The 23141-nt window shown below is 46.1% G+C and overlaps 1 protein-coding gene across 1 annotated transcript; it reads right to left on the minus strand.

The window, feature by feature from the left end:
• Positions 1 to 676: 676 nt before the first annotated feature.
• LOC106642768 (uncharacterized) lies at positions 677 to 21083 on the minus strand. The gene is made up of 6 exons (XM_023390171.2): positions 21029 to 21083; positions 10530 to 10846; positions 10225 to 10451; positions 9798 to 10142; positions 9332 to 9710; positions 677 to 1099 (listed from the first exon to the last, which is right to left on the minus strand). Exons 1-6 carry the CDS (start codon positions 21081 to 21083, stop codon positions 833 to 835), a joined length of 1590 nt encoding a protein of 529 aa, XP_023245939.2. The 3' UTR covers positions 677 to 832.
• Positions 21084 to 23141: the final 2058 nt, after the last annotated feature.

Raw genomic sequence — 23141 nt, forward strand, 5'->3', positions numbered from 1 at the left:
AATTACGACTACACGACGATTTCGTTTGATCACATGAACGACATCCATAAAAAATAACTCTCTCGAGCTTAACACTAAAAAATCGTACAATCCGAACGTGTAAGTAATGATAAAAAGATGGAAAGTAAAAAAAAACCAATAGCAACCGACGCACAAACATCAGCATCGAGTAAAAACGTCGCCCAAATGATATTGATCAAACGTTTTTCGCCGCTCACGAGGACGTAGTTGTTAAAAGTCCTACACTTGTACGTCACAGTGTCATTGTGAAATAAGTATAGGTAAACCAGCGTTGGATGGCCAACAAGTCAACTTTCGCTCCTCACCGAATCTCGTTCAAACGAGACGACGGCAAAATCCTCGTCACCACCGCAAATAACGCGCGATGGCAGTTTTTTGTTTTGTTCTGTTTTATTGCACATTGATACAATCATTCGCTCGCTACTGCAAATGTAAATACAAAGCAGTCGTTCGGTCCTCTTCTCTCTCTCTCTCCTCATCACGAGGAGTTGCGCGCTCCAAAGTCTTTTGGAGACTTCTGAAATCTTCGCAAGACTTGTAGTCTTTTTTAATGACTTTAAGCTACATGCACTCTTGTATTCCCTGTAAAAAGTCCGAGGACTCGTCAAGTCCTTTTTAACGGCTTCAAGAGCGCGCGACTCATCATAACGCACCCGTATGCAAAAACATATAAGCACGCGCGGGCTGCAAGTTACCCATACGAGTCATTTGTACATAATCGTAAGTACAGTATAGCGAGTGCAGGCAGGTTTGACAACAAGTTAAATGCACATGGGCGTACTCGTAATTTTCATATACGAGCGATTGTTCGTTATTTGTTGACGGGGGTCTGGTGCTGTTGGGCGTGGGCGGCTGCCGCGGCAGCTGCGGCCACGGCAGCGGCGGCGCTTAGAGCCGGGGACAGGGGCGTCTGGTGGCAGTGGACGCAGTGCAAGCAGACCGTGCAGGCCCCGAGTTTGCGGGCGAGGATGGCTCGCAGCTTGAGGGCCGGTCCCAGTTTCATGGCCATCGGGCCGGTGAGGTGCTCCTCCGAGAGCAAGGGTAGAGCCGATCCGTCGATCCTGTGCTCGCGGAAACTCTGAAATCAGACGAGAGCCCTTTTATATGGTATTGTATACCACGTGCACGTGTATGAAAGGGGTACAATGCAATGCTCTACTTTTTATCGAAGGAGAAGTTCAATTCAATCAAAAAATAAAAATTAATAGGATAATATAGTTTTTTTTTTTTTTTTCAACAAAACTACAGATGATTTGTCATTCGAGAGCGGAGCACCGGGTTTTGTAGTATACAAAGCATTTAGCTCACTCGTAGGTATACCTACTTGCTAAAAATCGGCTGTTATACAACATATGCATATTTTGTCGTTTCAATGATCTTACGACATACCGTACAATATACACAAAGTCTCTTTTTAAACATGTCGCACATCAGCAGCGCTAAAATACATCATCGTAGTCGCTGACCTCCCCATAATAACCCTTTCCCATGGGTCCTGAGAAATAATGCATCATACGCATCATGGCAATCGAAGCCAGATCAGCAAGCATTTTATATATATAATGTGTGCGTATGTATATACGCATCAGCCAGGGGAGGCAGAAGCCAACTCGAGCGGATCGCCACAGCCTCGATCGACCGACCGCGAATTCCTGTCCTCCACTTTCGCTCGGAGCGCTGACAGCTATAAGTATATATACACGTATATAGCCACGTCAGCACCTGTCGCCGATGCAGCGACGTGGGAAAGAGAAAAAAAGAATCTTCGACAAATAATTTTACTCATCAATATTTTCACGTTGCAATGTTCCTTACAATTGGTACAACGGGCAGTTTTTGTGTCGTTGACTAGATTTTTTTTTTTTTTTTTTTTTTTTCCCCTACAAGTTTACCGATTTTCTTGCCGATCTTTAGGATAAATGGAAGATGTGCAATGGTTCCCGTTGCAAAATAAATTCGAGCTACATGATGAAAAACGGCTCTTTCGCCGCATACATTTATCAGTTTGGCCAAAGTTGCGGGTGGATCGAGCGTCCGTAGAATATAATACAGTGTAACATGGGAGGGCATAAAAATCACGGTAGGAAGTGTTGGAAATGAGCATTGAATAACCCGAAGGTATATATATGTACACGTAAGTATATACGTATGGGGAGGGAACGAAGCAAAGAGAGGAAGAGCAACCGCAGGCTGAGACTGTCCGATGACCTTATAGCTCGGGCTTGCAGGCCGTTCTCGCACGCGTCTTCTCTCTCCTGCGCTGCAGCCACGCCCTGCCGCGTTACGTATTTTATATATACTGCACTGGTTCTACCATTTATTATATACTCGTATACCCTTTCTTCTATATATACAACTATTATAATGTACCGCACTTTTTTTTATTTTTTTTATTTATTTATTTTTTTTTTTTTCATACTGAGGGTGCTGTAGTATAATGCTGTATGCATGCGCATACAGTGAGCCCTTCTCTTGGGAGGCGAGATGAAATTTTAAAGAAAATAAATAAGATCGAAGCCATCGCGAGGATAAAGGGAAACAGGAGGGAGGGAAGGAAGCAGTGGGTATAATATATATATATGTATATTTATGATGTACGGCGTATATATAAAAGCAGAACGGGAGAAAGATAAAACAAGAAGACGAGCGTATACAAGAGGAGAGAAGGCGGCAACAACGGCAGCAGCGGCATCAGCGGTGGCGGCGCACACGTGTCGAATTGCAGGGGATAATTTATGGGGCCCCGCTACATACCCCCCCCTCCCCCCACTTATGGCCTAATGACAAGTTATTGTTGCAGTTTTATATCTATACCTACATACTTTTTCAGGTGATCCAGCGACAAGCGGTATAAATATACATATATGATGTTTCATATGTATAGGGTGTATCGGTGTATTGGCAAAAGCTACGACGATTTATCGTATATTATAAATATGTACCCCGTAATGATAACAATAATTGTACTGCATTGGGTAAGTATACGAGTACTTGTATTATTCATTTGATTGCCATTAATATTTGGATCGAGTTGAAAAAAGGAAAGAAAAAAAAAAAAAAAAAAAAAAAAAAAAAAAAAATCGTTCACCCGTGTAATCCTCACGCAAATGAGTTTAGCAGAGATTAACATAATGTGTAAGTATATATGTATACTGAAGGCGTAGGCGTCGTCATCCGAGAGCGTGTCGTGTACGTATGCAGACTTGCTCGACTCAATCAAATTAATCGACGCGTATACAATATGTATACATACACATACACACACATAAAAATGAATCAGAGGCGAGAGGCGTCCTGCAGCACGCGAGAGAGGAGAGCAGCAAGACCTCCGCGATGTCGTCGTTTTATCAGAGTAAAAATCTGCGTCGCTCGAAAGAAAGAGATGTGTATATACTTAAGAGAAGTAGTAGGTAGGTGCAGGAGAGAGAGGGTGGGTGGGGGGTGGGGGAGGAAGGGAGTTTGCAAAAGGTATACATACACGGCATATCTACATCGCGCTTACATCTGCGCGCGGCCGGGAGAGTTCGCCCCCTCGTTCCTACCGTATGTTTTGCAGCAACAACACAGCGGCAGGCCTACATACCTATATATACGCGTATATACACGTTGTATGTATACGGTGGTGTATAAGGGAGATACAAGATACTGCCACTTGTTACACGCTGTTCGCCACCAGAAGAAAACTCAAGCCGACATTCCTCTATACATATATATGTGTGTATATACATACGTACACACGTATATTTATATACCGGCTTGCATTGTATTATTTATTACACACACACACACACACACATATACATATATTATAACGTGGACCCTTTGTTGCTTTGCGCCTATGTTCACCCGGCAGCTGGGCACATTTCGACCGCGATCCTCTATATGAGCTTGCCCTTCCAAGGGAAGTCGAATATAGAGGCAATTTTAGTGATTTTAAAGGATTTTCGAGTTTTATGGAAAAAAAAAAAAAAAAAAATTGTTGTATCGAGTATAAACACTTGCAAGTTTGGAAAAGTTTGATAGACTTTTTTTTTTTCTAAAACACGTGACTTCACGTAAAAATCGGATGCACGGATATGTGTTCCGGTTGATCTGACGCACGTAAATTACGTTAAATTACCAAAGAAAACAAAACCATTAAGAAACAGTCAAAGTGTGCTCGACCCCGGGGTAGTCTGAAAATTTTACGCAAGAAAGCAAAGTAAGGGAAAAAAAAAAAAAAAAAAAAAAAAAAAAATTTGCGCTCTCGACAAGTACCCACGTCGATATTTATTATCAGGACAAGAAGCACGAGCGCACTGATACATCGGCCACGTTACACGTGTAAAATATCCCCCATGCACGCATCGAGTCCCTAACGTCATTTCGAACGAGAGGAGCAAGCGTGTAAGTAGGTATAAGCTCTTGCGCCGCCCAGTCCTTTCGAAGGACCGGCCGTACCGGGGTGTATAAATTGTTGCAACCTCGTTAATTCATGCACTTTTCGTGCATTAAGTATATACATGTATACGTACGAAGCGCGCCCGTATTCGCATGTAACTGAATGTCTACACGTATATATATGTATATGCACGTTAGTTGTACGACATGGCTCTTGTCCACCGCGGGTAACGTGTAATACGAAAGCGCAACACGGCCCTTTCCCTTTACATTTCTCTCGACAAGACGCCCCCTCGGCACGATTATTCCCAATTTCCCCCCCCCCCCTTCGTTCTCAATTTATTTGATTACCTCAATTTTGGTTCTCTCGATTTCATCGTCCAGAGTTGGCATGATAACGAGTACAAAGGAACGTCCAAACGGTCGAGTCCATCATACCGATTTTCCTATACCGCCAACCGATTTATTTTTCCCCACGGAGCTTGCAACGCGAGATCTGCAAAATTGGTTGAAAGTCGCTTGAGTACAGGTGTACACATACGTGCGGTAGCGGTATCATATCGCATAACCAGCAAGAAAGTAATATGTATGTATATATATATAAGGAAGGAGAGCCCTCGCGCCTTAAGTACACGAGAGAGAGAGAGAGAGAGAGAGATAAAATAAAGGGCACGCATACCTGCACGTTCGCCCCCGGAGTGTCCGCCCACAAGAGCGGCTTCCCGAATCGCGCACGCGTCGGCACACACGCGGCCCTCCCCCCTGCACGCACTACCTTTTAATATAGGTACGTACCTGCGTATATGTACATGCAGGTATACGTATACGCCGAGTCCCCTTATATATTGTGTACAGTTCATCAGCACACGTGTGTATATATATATATCCATCCACGCCAGTATCGCGTCGTATATATAATTAAGCAGTAAATTACTAGTTTGCGGCCATCGAGGCGACTGCTCCTGCTCATCTCGCTGCCGTCGCACGTTTATAAGCTATATATACCCACTCTCAAGCTCACCTTCGTCATCATCATTGTGATTGTTATTTCGGATTATTGTATTACACGTTACAGGTACATAATATACCGTCCCCGTACATGATAATATAAATTGGGTGTATGTGTGTGCGCGAGCAGTATATGTAATTACCGGTCTGTGTCGATGGCAACGCATATATACGAAAGAAGAGATCGGTAGTTCGCGATTTCGTTGGATCATCCGTTATTGGTTGACGCTACCGTTGTTATTATTCCGATGTTATATATATAATTACGTATATGCATACAAAATTATCAATTGATTCATTATAGATATATATGTGTACGATACTTGTAGGAAGAAACAAACAGAGCACGATCTTTGAAGAAAGACGCATACGATAAACGACCAAACAGTATGATCATATAGGTATGATTATAATATTACGATGTACAAAAAATCGGTAATATATTTATATTGGGAGCAACCCCAAGAATCGTAGAGTATTGTGTAGAATGCCGGCCCACTGCAGGGTTGGGGGAGGGGGGAGGAGAGGAAAGTATACCCAATGTACCCGGGTGTATACAAGTACAAGACGTAAGGCACGCGGCTGTTGCGTGCCCTACAGGAATTATGTATACACTCGTGCATATTATGTATATATACATATAAGTATAGCGAGGCCGTGCAGTGATTAGCATCCTCCAGCGGGCAGATCGGCAGGGCGAAACTACCTTTTATACCCTCGAGCACCACCCGAGCGTAAACACGTATAAACGAAAACGCACGCGTGCCCCCGAGCGCGTATATATACCATAATATATACCTGCTTTACGCTAAACCCAAGGGCACAAGGAATGTGTATATGATAACAACACAGCAAGCGCGCATTAACAGCGAACGCGTGCGCGCGGGGTTATATATATCGCGGTATGTATATGTATATCGCGGTGATGCGCGCCAACTCCCGTAAGGCCTCAACATCTGCCAATTAATGTAAGTGCACGAGGCATATCCTTGTACTTGTATATGTATGTATGTATACGTCATACCGAGCATGTACCGGGCACGCGGCGCACGAGACGTAGCATATTACCATACGTATATCGACCTTTCCTCGGTTATGCTCGACCGATCGCGCACTCCCGATTCACACCCCAGGCGCGATGCAACGTTACAACGAACGCGAACAATAATTTATTCCCCTTTTCTACATAAATCCATTTAAATCGTCTTGGGTGACCTTCCGAAACTCGGATAAACAAATAATAATGTGGGCACGACCGCGCGTACCTTATATACATACACGCGGTGCAATCGCCGTTAGCCGTTACTTGTACATACACACACACACATATATATATATATTACGTACGAGATGCTCTCGAAATAGAGGAGCATACGGTGACGCTCGGTCGCGAGATAAGCCGCCGTTGGACGGAAACACGCGTAGACCATTAGACCGGCTAATGTTGCGGTGCGCCACACTTAATACCGATCTGCAGGATTAAGCCGCCTCTGATGTATATTTCATACGTGCACCAATATACAACATTGGTACATGTATGTACATATACATACGAGATTTGTCGTGCAAATTATATATGCGCGTGGGCTTATTGCTGTTTGTAGGTGTAGGTATAATATATACACATGCATATTGTATATTATAGAGTCGCATTCCGGGAGGCGGTGAGCGACGATCCCATGTAGAACAACCCGTCCTCGATACGCATCAACCGAAGGCAAATCCCGCTCTGCCTCTACATAATATATACATGTATACCTACGCCTCCTTTTTTTTTTTTTATCATATACTTACTTGTATGTATACCTGTAACGTCGTAACAGATCTTTTTCCGCTCCACCGAGCGAAATAAGAGCGAATCGTGCGCGCGGCTGTATAAGCTTTCCCCGATAACATACATATATATTATATGTATATATCCTTGATATGGGTATGATGCATCTCTATACAAGTACCAGTTGGTTTTTTGTTTTTATTTTCCTGCGACGCGAAATGTCGACGTGACGCGCTGTACCACACATGCGATATATGTACCGGTCATCGCGAAATCGGATCGAGAATTTGGCTGCTGCATTCCATGTAGCGTATACCGCGTACAGTGATGGTACATGTATATAATGCCCCCCTAGTGGTGCTAGTTAACCGATTTTCTTGATCGATAGGAGGGAAAAGAAGAATGCCCTGTTGCTCCGAATGTTTTATTAAAGTCGTCGAGAGATGGAAGAAAAAGAGAGAAAAAAAAAAAAAGGAGAGTCGGAAATTTGAAGGCGTATGCGTGCGAGCCGAGAGAGCATCGGGGGACTTGGTTCTCTATAATCAGTGTGCAGTGTATACGGTGTGCGCAGACGAACGGGCGTTAGGGACCGTATAGAGCCTTCGGCCGCAACAACAACCGCATAGCAAACACGCACGCGCCGCGCAGAAAATGCAGCCAAGCGGCGATCGGGACCTTCCCTCTCGGCTCTGCCTGCCATCTGCGTAATTGTCCCCGCCGGCAGCAGCATCCCTCCCCCCCCCGCTGAACCCAATAACCAACCCGTGCATGAGACCTCTTACAGGTACCCGACGCGCGCTCTCTTTTTATTATTTCCTTGCATATTTTTTTTTTTTTTTTTTTTTCTTTTTTTACTGCCTCCCTCTTTCGTCCCTCTTCTCGTATATATTATAATACGCATGTATATTATACAACGGCCTTTCGACAAAAGTTATTGGCATCTTGTTTTTTATCATCATCGTTACTTTGGTTGTTCGTTTGCGCTTTCCCACGATATTCTATTTTTTCCCCTTTCAAGGGGTATTTTCTGATTTTACGAGAGCACCCGTCGTAAAGTCGATCGTACATCTGTAACAAGCGATGATTACTCATTCATACAACGCCTGCAAGTTGTATAATCGGACCCAAAAGATGATTTGTTCGCGTTCCAGCTCCGTGTTTGGATATTTTTGCATTATCTCGAGAAAAAAAACAACAAAAAAAAGCCGCACTCGAGGCTATTAGTACATGTGTATATGTGTATGCCGATCGCATACACGAGTCCGAGATTCGCTCGGAGGTAAAAAAAACGGGGAGACCAAATTCCTAGCTTTGTGTGTGCCCGTAAGTATACCCACGTCCATATATATATATACACACACGCCCTTGGACATATCTCCACCCACCCCCCCGACCCGTAATTTTAACCTTCGCCTTTTTAAATGCTTAGTCGCGCGCCTCTCTCTCTCTCTCTCTTCCGTAGCCGCATTTTGAGTGCCTCCCCCCCTGCCCCGGGGGCCTTTGTTCTCTTTGGCTGTTGATTCCACCCCCCTCTAACCGGCGTATATATATATAATCTATACTTTTGAACGAAATACTCGAAAATGCAAAGCATCGACCGTTTGCCGATGTTATTTCGCAAAAAATGTTAATTTCTCCCCTATATGTTATACATTATGCAGAGATGCAAACGCGTAGGCGCAGGATAATAAATGGAGCGCGCGTGTCGACGCTCCGAAGCGAGCCTCGCGATGCCTTTTACATCGGGATGTATAATGTACAACGGAGTCGCGGGTATACGATGGATTTGCACGAGGTCGTGATCGAAGGATGTGGGGGTTACATATATATTATGTATACCGATCGAGAAAAGCCAAAAGTCGCTCGCGTATGGGGTTTTGCGTTAACCGAGAGCAAATATCTCACGCGGTGATCTGCACATCGTGCACGCGCCTCCGTGTACACACGCTGCTTTGGCAATAAATCTTTATGCACTGCCGATTCTCGCGATCGGTTGCGTCGTCGCCGACAACTGTATATATACACTTTTGCCGATGCGGTATATACATTATGCTCTATTTAGTCGAGATTTCAAGTTTTGCCAGCCGATTTCGTGTAGAACGATTCAAAGGATCGCCGGTAGATTAAGAAAGGGGGCTCAACAAGTACCTGCGCGTACTCGGAGCAGATGTCGATGGAGGAGACGAAAGCGGCGACTTCCTCGACGCTCCAACGGCCCACGGCTTGGCCGTCACCACAGGGCGCGTGCCCGCAAAGCGACGGACAGCGCACGGGCGTAGGCGTCCCGCAAACTGCCGACGTAGCCAACGTACTCGTAGTCGTCGTGGTTGGTATCGTTGGGGCTGTCGTCGGCATCGTCGTCGTCGTCGTGGTGGTGGTGGTGGTCGAGGTCCCCTGGCTCGTCGTCGCGACAGTCCCAGCCGCGACGAGCGCCGTCACCGACAGATGGGCCAACTTGCTCGGCTTCGGGGAGACGCTGCCTGGCCTACGCGGCTCCTGACCTCTCGCGCGCTTCCGAGGCACGAGGCTGCCAACAAAACGAATTGCATAACACACATACAGCCACAAGCAATGGAAAAAGTGGAAATTCGGAGGGTATAGTTTGTGTTTGCACCTCGGACTGGATAGATCGAGGGGAGTGGTGAGGCCGGGCTCGCGTTTGCTCGCGCCCTTGAGGTAGCTCTCGAGCTCGGCGGCGCTCTGGGCGGCGTTGGCCGTGCGGACCATGTAGAGGAGCGTCTGGGTCGAGGACATGTCGAGCATCGGTGGGAACAAGCCACCCGGGCCGCAGGCGAACACACCACCGGCCGGCTCTCTGGGCTCGCGCGGCTCCTTGCCCGGCTGCGACTGGGCCGCCACTGTCTTCAAGCCCGAGGCGAAGCGCCCGGCCACCGGGGTCTCCAACGCCGCGGCACCTCCCCCCGGATACCCGTTTCGAGAGCCACAGCCCAGCTGGAACCTAACATCAAACGCACAAATAGAAAATATACCTACTATAAATATATGGCTGGAATGGTATATAGATTATAATATATACGTACTCTGTGGGGGGATTGGCGTTGTTGTACTTGGCGGCGAGGCTGCGCATAAAGTCGCTGTAGTTGCGACCCATCATCAGCTCCATGTGCTTGAGGTGTTGTTGTTGCTGGTGGTGGTGGTGGTGGTGGTGATGGTCGTTGGGCGGCGTGGCCGGGTGGCCCGAGGACGAGGGCGTCACGCTCCTCGAGGAGGTCGAGTTGTTGTCGGGGGTGAGCCTCTCCGTTTTCACCTGCGGTGGAGAGAGAGAGAGAGAGAAACGTATAATATAGTGCTATAGTGTGCGTGTAACATATAGAGAGGTCAATACCTGTAGGGCGGTGGGTCCGTCGAGGCCGTTTTGGTTGTTGGGTGGACGCCTACCGCGGCCCCGGGGCTGCCTGGTACTCGGGGTCGTGGCCGCGGTGGCAGCTACGAGGGCCGTTGTGGCTGTCGTCGTGGTCTGGCTGGCCCCCTGGGGGCTCTCGAGGGCCGGGGCCGCTGGCGTTGCCGTCGCCGTGTTGCCGGCCGGTGTGGCGCTGCTTGCGCTGTTGCGCTCCGAGCGCGCGGCCCCTGTCGTCGCTAGATCGGCCGCCTCGCCGCGGCTCGCCCTCCCGCTCGTCGTCTTATTCTCGCTGGGCACTTCGCCTATACAAGTAGGTATACCCAAGACGTCACGTCTATGCTTTTACTCATTACTATATTATTATTATATACTCATGCCACGGCTAAAAAATTACTTATTGCTCTACGGTAAAAATATTGAGTTATCGTTGTACATTTATTATATTGGACAACTCGTGTATGGTGAAATTATAATTGTGATACCGATGATACGATCGATCGAGCTAATGTTTCCACCTTCGTGACAAACAAACAAAGTATACATCCGGAGTAGGTATCATTGACGTTTGCAACGTAATCGTACAGCTCTGCAATTACATCGAATCAAGTGTAAAAAAAATTAATAACATTGGATTATCGAGCGAGAGAAAAAATAAAAAAGTTAAATGAGTATAGTTTCGTAAGATTACGCGATCAGCGATTCCGTGCACTTCGTGTATCAATGTTATACCACGTATGTATTTTGTTCATCTCTCACCCTCCTTCCCCCCTAATGTGTCGTCAGACTAAGCGCATAAATCACGTGCACAGTAGTATATTGTATATATACCCATAGCGCACAACATATTATGTTCAACAAGAGTAAAAGGACATAATGTTATATACGACGAGGAGCACAGATCGTGATGTGCAGTGAAACCCCCAATAGGAAAGTGCCAAAAATGCTCGTCGTTCACCTCCACCGAATGTACCTACGCATGTACTTATACTCAGGTGCAGAGGGTCAATTGATATAACGATGATCTTGTTGTATACGTTGTTTTTTTTTTTTTTTTTCCTTTACCATGTACATTTTTATCATAGACAATACGGTAATGAAATCAAACGCGTATATATTGTACTTATAAAGACGAAGCGTCGGCGAACGAGAGAAATGAGGGTTGGGGGGGGGGGCGATCAGAGTGTGGGCCCCGTGGTACATATACACACGCAGGTATATAAGCGCGCGTACGCTTAACCAAAGAGCGAGACTGGCCGATGTGCATCAGCATCAGCGGCGTAAACGAGTAAATAATTTACAAGCGAGTGGGGTTGCTCTCGCTCGGTAGGTGATGGGCACGTGTATATAAGTACACATATATATATGCATAGGTAAGACACACAAGACGAGAGCACGAGAGCCGATTCGCGCGCCCGGCGCGTGTTGAACCCGAGCGAGCGCGCACACACATCCTCCTCCTCCTCCTTATAAGAACTCCTTGGCGAGCGTGCGTGTATATATACGTATATAAATCGGCAGGCTGGTTAAGTAGGCTCCCCCGAGAGAGCATATATTTTATATATACATAGGTATATATCCATATATACATGTATGTATACATTGCGTTGCGGCAGCACGCGCGCGGTCTCAACGCGGTCCCGACTCCGTTAATCAGCCAGCTCGTTAGCTCCCGATCGTTTGCCAGGCGTAATGCATATAAGTGCAGCCCCGATGCACCCGAGATGCTATATACCGTACCTGCTTAATACACGCGGAGATCGGGGCCTTAACATCACCGCGCCACCGACGTGCCACCGGCACGCGCCTCGCGTATACCCCCTTGTGTATATGTATATATCGTGCGCCCTCCACCGCGAAACGAGCCCATCATTATCTCTGTACTCTCCTTCCTACGTATAAGGTTGGTTGTGTGTGTGTGTGTGGGTGTAGGTGGGTGCTCTTTAATTCGCATTTACGACCTATAGAGCTCTCCGCCGAAAATCGGAATCGCGAAATTTCACTGTATCGTGTAATAAATAGATCGGTAGCGCGTAGCGCAAGGACATGATCATAACTCTATATACCTATGTATGATGATGTATGGGTGATTGACTGCGACCTAACGAGATTGGGCTAATTAATCGATCGTCTCTCTGGTGTACACCATGGGTACACAGGGCTCTACGAATATATATATATATAGTTGAGCTAAATGTGTTGCGTATATAGACCACCCGCGACGGGATCATTCATGCATATGCACCAAGCAGCACGTGTATATGTAACATCGATACTAACAATATAATATTATGTGTGAGTAGATATATGTATGTATAACTAATACATGATGGACGAAAGCGAGCATATACGTTATAATACGTACGGCCCTGGAATCTGTTGCTGCACCTACGTGTGCATATATATATATATAACCAGCGATAATAGCGATTGCCCGACGGCCGATCGTAGCATCGGTAATCCACCATTTGTATATATATATATGTATGTATGTACACCTACGGGCGCGTTAATCTCTCCTCAATGTCGTGACGCGACACTGTTGCATGGCCTCCTCTCCCCATATATATATATATATATATATACGTCCGGCCGTCCTTGCCGATCGCATATGCGCGGTCGCCCCCTCTTACACCCGATCTGCTATACGCCATATTATATTCTGTACACTTTGCAAACTAATTAAGCGCGAACTCATGTATACATATAATTATACTATATAATATATACGCTTATACAGGTAGCTGGAGGTCTGCAATGTAGCTTACTGTGGATAATAATTGTTGACCGGCATCATCGCGTATATACATCGTCATTAAGCCCATCACGATTATTATATACATGTACGGCATAAGTTACAATATAATTGCTGTTTTAGTCGACAATAATAAGAAAGGGGACGCATATAGGCCGTAATATTGCTTGCCAGATACAAACGATTACCGCAGCCGTCGTGCAGGTGTATGTATATTTATATAGTAGTTACATTGTGTTGTGCATCTGCACGTATTACGTGTCATTACGTGCAATGCGAATTTAATTGCGGCAAGTTCGAGTGAAGCCCGGCGATTCCTCTAATAGCTCGCGGATGCGCGTGTATACGTATCTCTTTCTCTCATTAGCGCCGGGGAAGCGCAAAAGGTGTAATGTAGCCGCGGCAGGTGGCAGGCGACGCGCGAGATTATTAAATTCTTCCCTCGACAATTTGGCTCCTGTCCTGTATATATATATACAACCCGCGGGAAAAAAATCATCCCGTGCAACGTGTATACGATCGAGCGCCGAAAGAATAGACGCGTTACGGATTTTGAGATATATACATGGGTATGTCGATACGTCGAGAAGCACCGCCCGGGTGATGGCTATGGAAACCGATGCCAGTCCCTCCTTTTTTTTTTTTCACCTTGAACTTGACTATCCCATCCCACCCGATGTACAGGAATGCCGGACGCGCATGTGCCACCGCGACGAGACACGAGTTCGTATACCTTTGCCTCTTTCTTTTCTTTCTTTCTTTACTTTTTTTTTTTTTTTCCATTCTCTACGAGCTTTATTCCAAAAATTGGTCCTACCAAAAAAAAAAAAAAAAAAAAAAAAAAAAAGAGTTTTTTCAACTACCACACATGTGTATGCACTACCAAATCGACCGAATAAAATATCGTTGTTTATTATTTATGCAATATAGCCCAAATGCCCGATAATAAGTACCAAAGGGAGAGAGTGTCACACGAGGGCAATCTCATGTATAATATTTCACAAGAGCCCATACGTCTGGTAAGTGTGTGTGTGCAGTGTCATTGTATATGCATACAGGATGGGTTGTAGAAGCGACACGTTGTAAGTATACCGATACGAAGGAAAAAGACTTGAAAGACTCGTTGCTATACGGACGCAGCCCATCGGGCGATCGCGCGAGGACAGCCTACACAATGCCAGGGCGCGGCTCTCCACTCACCTTTGACACGGCAACACGTTGTACATATAAACCGTATACGTATACTCCACGCGCGCACCCATATACCTACACCTAATCTTGAGAAAGAGAGAGAAAGATTCTCGCAGCCCACGACGTGTACATAATATGTATGTCCTGCGTCTGCCGAGGTTCCCGGCGACGCCAACGCGAGCCGGAATTTTCGACGACCCCGGCCGTATCAAGGCAATGCCCTGCCCATACGTAAGTACATACATATACCCATACTCACGCGTATACTCCACCTATCGGTTGAACACACCCGGGCAATCAGGTTTATTGGTGCAGCTCATTCGTTACACCCGTACAATATGTGTATACATGTATGTATGCGTATAGGCTGGCGTGTAAGAGTGTGTTTTACAACTTTTATAAATATAATTTATGCATTACGACGGCGACGAAGAAACAGGTCGAACCACCGCTGTATACCTGTACCGATCTCTATACACCCGTATATATTACCGATACCCTCCCCAACTGGACTAGGAATCATTATACATGTATAGCTTGTACATGATGCCTATATACCTATATGCCTATTTTTTAATCGAGACTATACACGATGCGCGCGTGCATAATAAAGTCGCGGCTGCGAGGGTAAAAAAAAAAAAGAGGTGCAGTTGACCGAGGAAATAAGGAACCGGAAAGAAAAAAAAAAAAAAAGAGCACAAGCGCTTCGGTTAGCCTATATTATGTGTATATACTTATGTGTATTTTATGTGCAGGAATAAGCGGCGCAAAAAGGTATACATACAACGCGTAAGAGATATACGTAGGTGCGAGAGTTTATTTGCTTGCGGCAATGGCCAACATATATATATACATGTATATACGTGCAGGTAACACACGCCCACCACAAGTTCAGCAGCTCATCTCTCCTCCTCTCTTTTTCACTCGGCATGTATGTACCTATACAAGGATGAAGACATTTACGACAATCCTCGCGCCGTTGTCGCCGTCGTCGCGATGATCACCGTCTCCTTATCCTCTTCCCCCATCGCGCTATCCTCCCTCTTTCTCTCTCGTGTGGGTATGTATATGTATATACCCTGTTCGCACATCCTCATTAAGTATTATTGCCAAGAGTGCCTTTCCCCCCCCCTTATTTTATCATTTCCTTCCAATCGCCCTTTTTTTTCGTTTCCTTTATTCTTTTGCTCAACACTTTGGTTTTTTGGGATTAATTGTTACGACGCGTCGGTTTTTTATACGTAGGTATACATATATTATATGGCACACGATCGAGGTGGAGGGCGATTGCATGGGTGTAAAAACGTTTAAAAAAGTGCACACAGTCGAGACTACATCCGTTGACAACTTAATATTTGGTGCCGAGGAGCAGGCGGGTTATACACACAAGTTGAGTATCACTGGATTCGTGTGTTCCTGATTATGCTCGGGAGTTGGGAGTACGCCGATCTTAGGCGGACCGGTTCGGGTCACGAAAGTTCCTCGGGTCGTCGATTCACATAATGTACGTGTGTACGACCGGTCGAGTATATAGTAGTCCGGGGAGCGGGTCCCCGACACGCACACTCGAAACCCGATTCCACCTTTTCTGTCCCCTGTCTACGATATAATATATATATATACACAAATACCTACGTGCATGTGTCCGATGACCATATATAACGTATGTGTCTAGGCGCGCGTTTTTCAATAAAAATGTGTGGGTAAGTAGGTATACCCGGTTGGACACGGCTCTCACGAGACAGGTAAAAGGTAAAAGAGACACGTGTGGCTGCGCGCCCAAAGAGAGTCCTCTATATGTAACAGCGGACACGTATCCATACATATTGTACATTATCTTTTTTTTAATTTTCATTAAATGTTCTTTAGATTGTCAAATAAAATGACAATGCAACTGTGTGGTATGGTACATAGGGTGGACGGAAATTATACGTAAAGTAGATACCGATTTTACAAACATATTATGTACATGTAACAAAATGTACAAGTCCCCGGTGCATAAATACTTACGCAAAAAAAAAAAAAAAAAAAGGTAGATGATCGCGTTAAAAGTATGTATACACTCGCAGGAGTCCGAGTGGGCGCGTACATATATACGTGTATTATACGCTATGTATGTATATATATGTACGTGATAACCGCTAAAGGCGATGGAATGCGCTTTGCGCCTACCGTGCGGTCGGCTCGTCTCCCCCATCCCACGTATATACGTGTATATGTACCAACGGAACGGATACAGCTTCGTCCTAGCTGCGGGCGATGCATCTGACGTCCGTTCGCGCTATATGTATATTATACATATACGTATATACACAAGACGGAGAAGTTTGCTCTGGTTTCCGAGGCGCGCACGTAGATGTATACCTGTAGCCGATTAAAATTAGCTCGCGGAGAGATCGGTATAGGTACAAGGTACACTATATACGTATACACTTGCACAGCTGCAGAAAGAGAGACTGTGACCCCCCCCCCGCCCCTGGGTGAGCTGCAGCGAAGAAAATGTGAACGCCCAGCTCTCTTTTTTTTTCGTATTCTATATTTAGGCATCTGGTGACTCTAAAATAAAGAAAATCGGTAACGTCCATTCGTAGCTCTCTCGATCGCTCCAGTATTATAATATGTGCATACACGATACACTATATATACCTACTTTGGAAGAATCGGTTGGCTTTCTAGACCAACAACAGCAACGCCACAAAGCTTTATCTAATCTTCTGTTTTATCATCACCTATAGTGAAGGTAGACCGACTCGTGTCGCAGCTCTTGGGCTCGCTTTCCGGGCGAAAGAAAAGACACATACCTCGCGTTGTATGCATCGAGAGCGGCCGGTGTATACTACTGTTTTTGTATATACATATATTTACAAAAGCCTCGACAACGATTCGACTCGGTTTGGAATTATTAACGGTGTTTAAAATCACGATGTCTCCAATACAATACGGCATCAGAGCTAATATAGACATATGCACGGGGGTACGCAATTGCGGATCGTTCAAGTTAGATATATACGTATATATATGTATAAAATATAGCTTAAGCGTCACTTGACACGAACCCACGAGTGCGAGAAAACTCTGCTCCGAGACAGCCAGCTGTCGTTTTTTTCTTTCACCGTTCAATGGTCAAACTCGATTCCTATAGGGATAGGTATACATATATATTACTCCATCCGCAGGTGTATTGTATTGTATACAAGCAAGCAAGTATCCGATTGGACGCGCGGAGGCGTGTAATGTCGTTACACGGAGCAAAAAGGAGGAAATGACGGGGACGATTGCCCCCGGCGGGCTGGACTTTGTGTATACATACACCCCCTACCCGCACTATCCTCGCTCGTGGTGGTATGAAGAAAAACAAGAGCTGCTACGTATACAGGATGAAAAAAAGGGATCAGAGCCATCGAGTTGGGGCGTACAACTGTATGTACCCTATATATATATAAAGGCTGGAACCATCGGTTGACGCTCCCGACTGCGATTCGCTACCCGATGTACCTTTACCACTGCATACATATATAGTGACTCGGCCGAATATACATGTATATATATATATTCGCGATCGCAACCCAAGAGAGACCTGCAGTATATAGATGAACGCCGGCCGGGTGGCCTCGCGCTCTTGGTACACCTGTATGTATGTATGTATGTGTACGGGTACAAGCCGGAGTATGTATATATGTATAGCTTCGAGGATGAGATGAGGAAAGATGACGCGAGAGAGCTGCTCACCGGTGCACACCTGCCGGGTCATTAGGTATATAAACGGCAGGTAAGAGAGAGAGAGAGAGGGACGAGATCTGGAACTCGCGGATGAGAGAGAGAAGGGGGTGGGGGGAAGGAGGAGGTCGAGCGAACCGTCACGAACTGCGGGCTAATTGTCCGGGAGATTGCTCCTGTGGCGGCGGCAGCCCCGGCCGTCTGTCAACTTCTATACGAGTATACATCACGGGCTCTCCGAGAAAACCCCCGCCCCTCTCTCTCTCTCTCGACCCGAGGAATCTCTCATGGTGCCTGCATATTTACACCACCACCGGCCCGGCCGACTTTTTGCCCCTTCCGTGTGCACCCGACCGCCCGTCCGTCCGGCTACCGATGTCTCCAATGTCCACTTTCGTACGTATAATATTATTACGGGGAGGCCGAGCGACGCCGATCCGCGTTCGCTCTCGTTCCGATGTATCAGTGTATATATATTATATTATATCGGTACACGCACACCCGAGACCATTACTCGTCTCTATTATTCGGGCAAAGGAGTGCATTCAATCACACATCCGCTATACGATGAGATCCGTCTTTGGGACTTGAAAGTCAAGAGTTTCGACGAAAAGAAAAAAAAAAAAAAAAAAAAAAAAAGGCCGCACGCACGAGTAGCTCCGCTGGCTTCGGTCCATTGCTGCGTGGGTATATACACAGTCGCGGTCGGGCGATACGACCGCAGCCTCGATCTCTCTCCCTCGTTATTGTTATTGCTGGCCGTTGGTAACGGATGCCCCTCTTTTATGCCCCTCGCGTTCACTCAACTCTATACATGTATTAGGCACACTGTACGCCTATACAATGTACATATATATATATTATTTATTCGACGGAAAAAAGCGGACAATTTATGCGTATATACCAAACCCACTTGCTGTACGTGTAACAAAGGTCGGTGTGCTCTTGGCCAAATTACCGCAGCTATACACACACGTGGGGATGATCGCTTTACGCGCGTATATTATATTATGTACGGGGTGGAACACGAAAACGGAGATACCTGCGGGCAAACGTGTGATTTCAGTTGGAAAGGAATTACGTTATCCACGTCGTGATATACACTTATACATATATGGGAATGAATATTATTGCCGGTCGTTACGGCACTGGCCGTATAGAGCCAGAATCTGTTCTCGCGGTGATGTGTACATACACGACAGTATTGGGGCGGCAGCCGTACAAAGGATATACGAAGCGAAAAATATCAAGTTCAACAGATGATTGGCCGGTGTGGCTCGTTAACACCGTGGCACTTAATATACACACAACGGGCCCAGAGGAGGAGGAGGAGGAGGAGGAGGTTGTTATAATGGCGTCTCGGTGTCCCCTGATGGCTTTTGCTCGATATTCCCTTTTCGCACACACACTGCACTTACGGAAATAAAAAGCTTGTATTTGTGTAAAAAGGAATGAAAAAGCTTGACGTGTGTGCGTGTGTATACCGAGGGTATGAGCGAGGAACGAGGGAGGCTCGTCCCCTCCTCGAATAACATGGGCTCGTAAGATTTGCCACTAAGAGGCTCGTATCTGTCCCGCGAGCGGGATAACGCTCGGAAACACGTCTCTATCGGGGCGAACCGGCTTTTCTTCCTCCCTCCCCTGTATATACGTGGTCCTTCCTTTGGTACAACGAGGCAGCGGAGACGAGCCTCACCCGAAGCTTATGTATATAAGCGTATCCCCCATAAACAGCGCGTTTTATGCATTCGTATAAATACCTATGTATATACATATACCGTCGGCGGTGATACCATTAGATAGCTCAATTAAAGAATCGAAGGAGAAGAAGGAATAAGTATATATACTAAAACGATGAGAGCCTGTACATATATATTATATACGTATAGGTGGTACATTCGTGTATGGTTTGACGACTCCATCTCCCCTTTTCTCTCTCTCTTTTCGGCGTTTTTAAAATTTGTTCGTTGATGGCTCATTTTTACCCACCGTTTGTACAGCTTCTTGGGCTTTTTGCATCACGCAGGACAACTACGAATATAAGTACATGTATCTACCCATCGATCATCGTATCTAGTGTGAATGAAACAATCAAAGTGACATGTACCGATCAACGATTTATGTGAGTTAAAAGACTCGCGTTTTCGGGACACCAGTATAAGTAATAAAAAAAAAATAAAAAAAAAAAAAAAAAAAAAGAAGCTGCGGAAGAAAAAAAGGTTGAAAGGGGATTATAATACATTTTGTACGCCGGTCGAATCGAGGGGAACCAAAGAGGCAAACGGTCAAGTGAACGTGTATAGGTACACCCGTGCGCTAATAGGCGGCGAGAACTAGCAATTAAGGAAGATGACTCGGCGCGCTGTTGCTCCCGAGTGTGATGCCTCCTTCCTGCATTAATACCTGTACATAATATAAATGTGCGCGCAGCACGTGCTCGCTCTTACGGACTTTAAATAACACTTATACAGGTATACATATATATTATACATGGACGCTCGAATCGCCAACTTTTGTTCGCGCGCTCGTATCACCCATCCATGTCCGTCTTTGCTTGCAAATCATCTCTCGGTGGACCACTGCCGATTTTCAATTTACTCCCCGTGTATACATTGCGATTCCAAGGACGTAGCGTATGGAAGATGTAAATCGTCAACAGATGTATACCTATGTATGCGTATAGTTATACCGCGTGGGTAAATAAAAGAGTTGTAAATCTCGGTTACGCAAACAGACGCGTCAACAGGTTATACGCACGGACACACGATCGTTATCAGGCGGCGCGACAGGCGGGTTGGAGAATAAGGCAATGTGTATAACGTACCGGTGTAGCACCACGCAGGCCAGACGACTGGGCTCTCGGTGTCGAGCTCGCGCATCCTCTCAGAGAGCCGGCGCCGGCGCTTCGGGCATCGCCACTCGTCCGGCCGGCCGGCCGGCCTCAGCGCCAGAATGACGTCCAGCTGGTCCAGCTATACTCCGGGGTGCAGGCACACCCGCGACTACTAACCACCCTTACTTGCCTCCTCCTCCTCCTCCTCCTCTTCTTGCGTCAAAAAGGCACCAGCACAAGATCCGACCGATCGATCGATCGCACCGATCCCAACCGATCGGTACTCCACCGTCACATGCTCCCTCCCTAAGTATACGCGTAAATCGTGTGTTTATACACGCTACACTGTGTACACGGCACGTTATTTTTGCCGTTTATACGTATTTTCGCGTAGAAAAAAAGAAAGAAAAGTAGAGTTGCGCACTTGCCGATATACGACGTAATTACTTACAAACGTGTGTTCAATTGCCCACGTAGCCGCGAACTGTCATCGTCAGTGAAATCGGGAGCACAATCTGTTGTATGGTATATATGTATGCGCCGTGCACCTGCCGCGCGAGTTGTCCGCGCCGTAATGGGAGCGGGCCAGAGGCCGGCATGGCTGTAGAGCTTGGGACCCCAGAGAAGAGCTCCTCCACGGGGCCCTCCTCTCTATACACAGTCCCCCCTCTCTCTCTCTCTCTCGGCGGCAACAGGTTCAGGTTGACGAGATAGAAAGAGAGAAGAGGAGCTCCGAGAGAGAGGTGGGAGGGGATCAGTCACATGCCGAATGCCCTCTCTCGCTCTACACCGCAGGTAGCGCCCAAGAGAGCGGTGTGTGTGTAGACTTTTTGCTCCCTCTCTCGCTCTTCCTGCTTAGCTCGCTCGACTCCTCTATAATATAATACTCTCGAAGCCAAAGAGTGCAGAGATATATGATGGGTATACACAAGGTGGTGGAAGTCGCTTCTCTCTCCGCCACTGCTGCTATTACGTACGCGTCGCGTATATAACTTGCCGCAATATGAGTATGTGGATGTGCTGTACATCCGAGTTGAAGTTTGGCTCGGCCATCCCCCTTTACCTCGAGTGTCAACCCCGAGACGATCCACGGACGCGTCCATACGCACATATATGTATGTACCTACGACTGCAGGCTTCCGTGACCCGATGCCTGTAATATACTTTTGTACCGCAGCCCAATGGTATTTTTTTCTTCTTTCACAACCGAGTATACGTACCGATTCCTTGCCGATTTTTTTCCCCGTAGAGTTATATATCATCCACTTACAAATTGTTTTGCAAAAACTTGCGCAGGATTATTTACAAGCCTTTTGTTTTGACGGCCCATGTCTTCGCAAGTATATAAGCGCGTAATTTTGCGATTCCCGGTGCCGGGAGGTTCAAAGTACAAGGTGTAAGTGCGGCAACCTATACCCACTGTATTCTCTCTCTCTCTCTCTCTCGGTGCAAAGGGCAATTTTCGAATTTTTACCTCGTAAAAGCCGACCGAGAGGCATTACGGCGCAGACTTTTTACCCCGGTGTTGTTGTTGCTCGCCATTCGTCCGCAAGGTTACCGATGGACAAAAAAGCTTTACTCGGAAATCGGCGTTGTAAATGCATACCGATCTACTTTCGTATTGTTTCGTAGCGTGTACGTACATGGGTAAAATAAAAAAAAAAAAAACAAAAAAAAAAACGCTTTGGCTGTTATTTCAATTTATCGAATGGTTCTTGCATGATCTGTGAATCGGAAAAAAATCGGTCTTTGGAAAAAACGTGAACGCAACTCTAGTTCATATACTGTGACATCCAGAGCTTAAGATGAGTTCATACGATTAGCGCTGTATATTTGTTGTCATGAAATTTGCAAGCCGTATATGTATAAGAAAAAGTCATAGTTTGTCCATTTGTTTGTGAGGAAGTGGTCCCTTTTTGCTCTCCCCGGGATTCGCGAGTGGCAAACAATACATAAAATAAACGAAGAAAAAGAGAAAAAAAAAAAAAAAAAAAAAACAATTGTGCGCAAGAGAAAAACATGGGGGCGCAAATGTCGCGCGGAGCTTAGCCCCGGCAAGACACGAAAACTCGATTAACTCGAGCAGGACGGAAAGTGAGTAAAT

This window comes from Copidosoma floridanum, unplaced genomic scaffold (genome assembly GCF_036245765.1).
Source record: "Copidosoma floridanum isolate Cflo_tuat_1 unplaced genomic scaffold, Cflo_Japanese_pri ptg000001l, whole genome shotgun sequence".
NCBI classification, from domain to species: Eukaryota; Metazoa; Arthropoda; class Insecta; order Hymenoptera; family Encyrtidae; genus Copidosoma; species Copidosoma floridanum.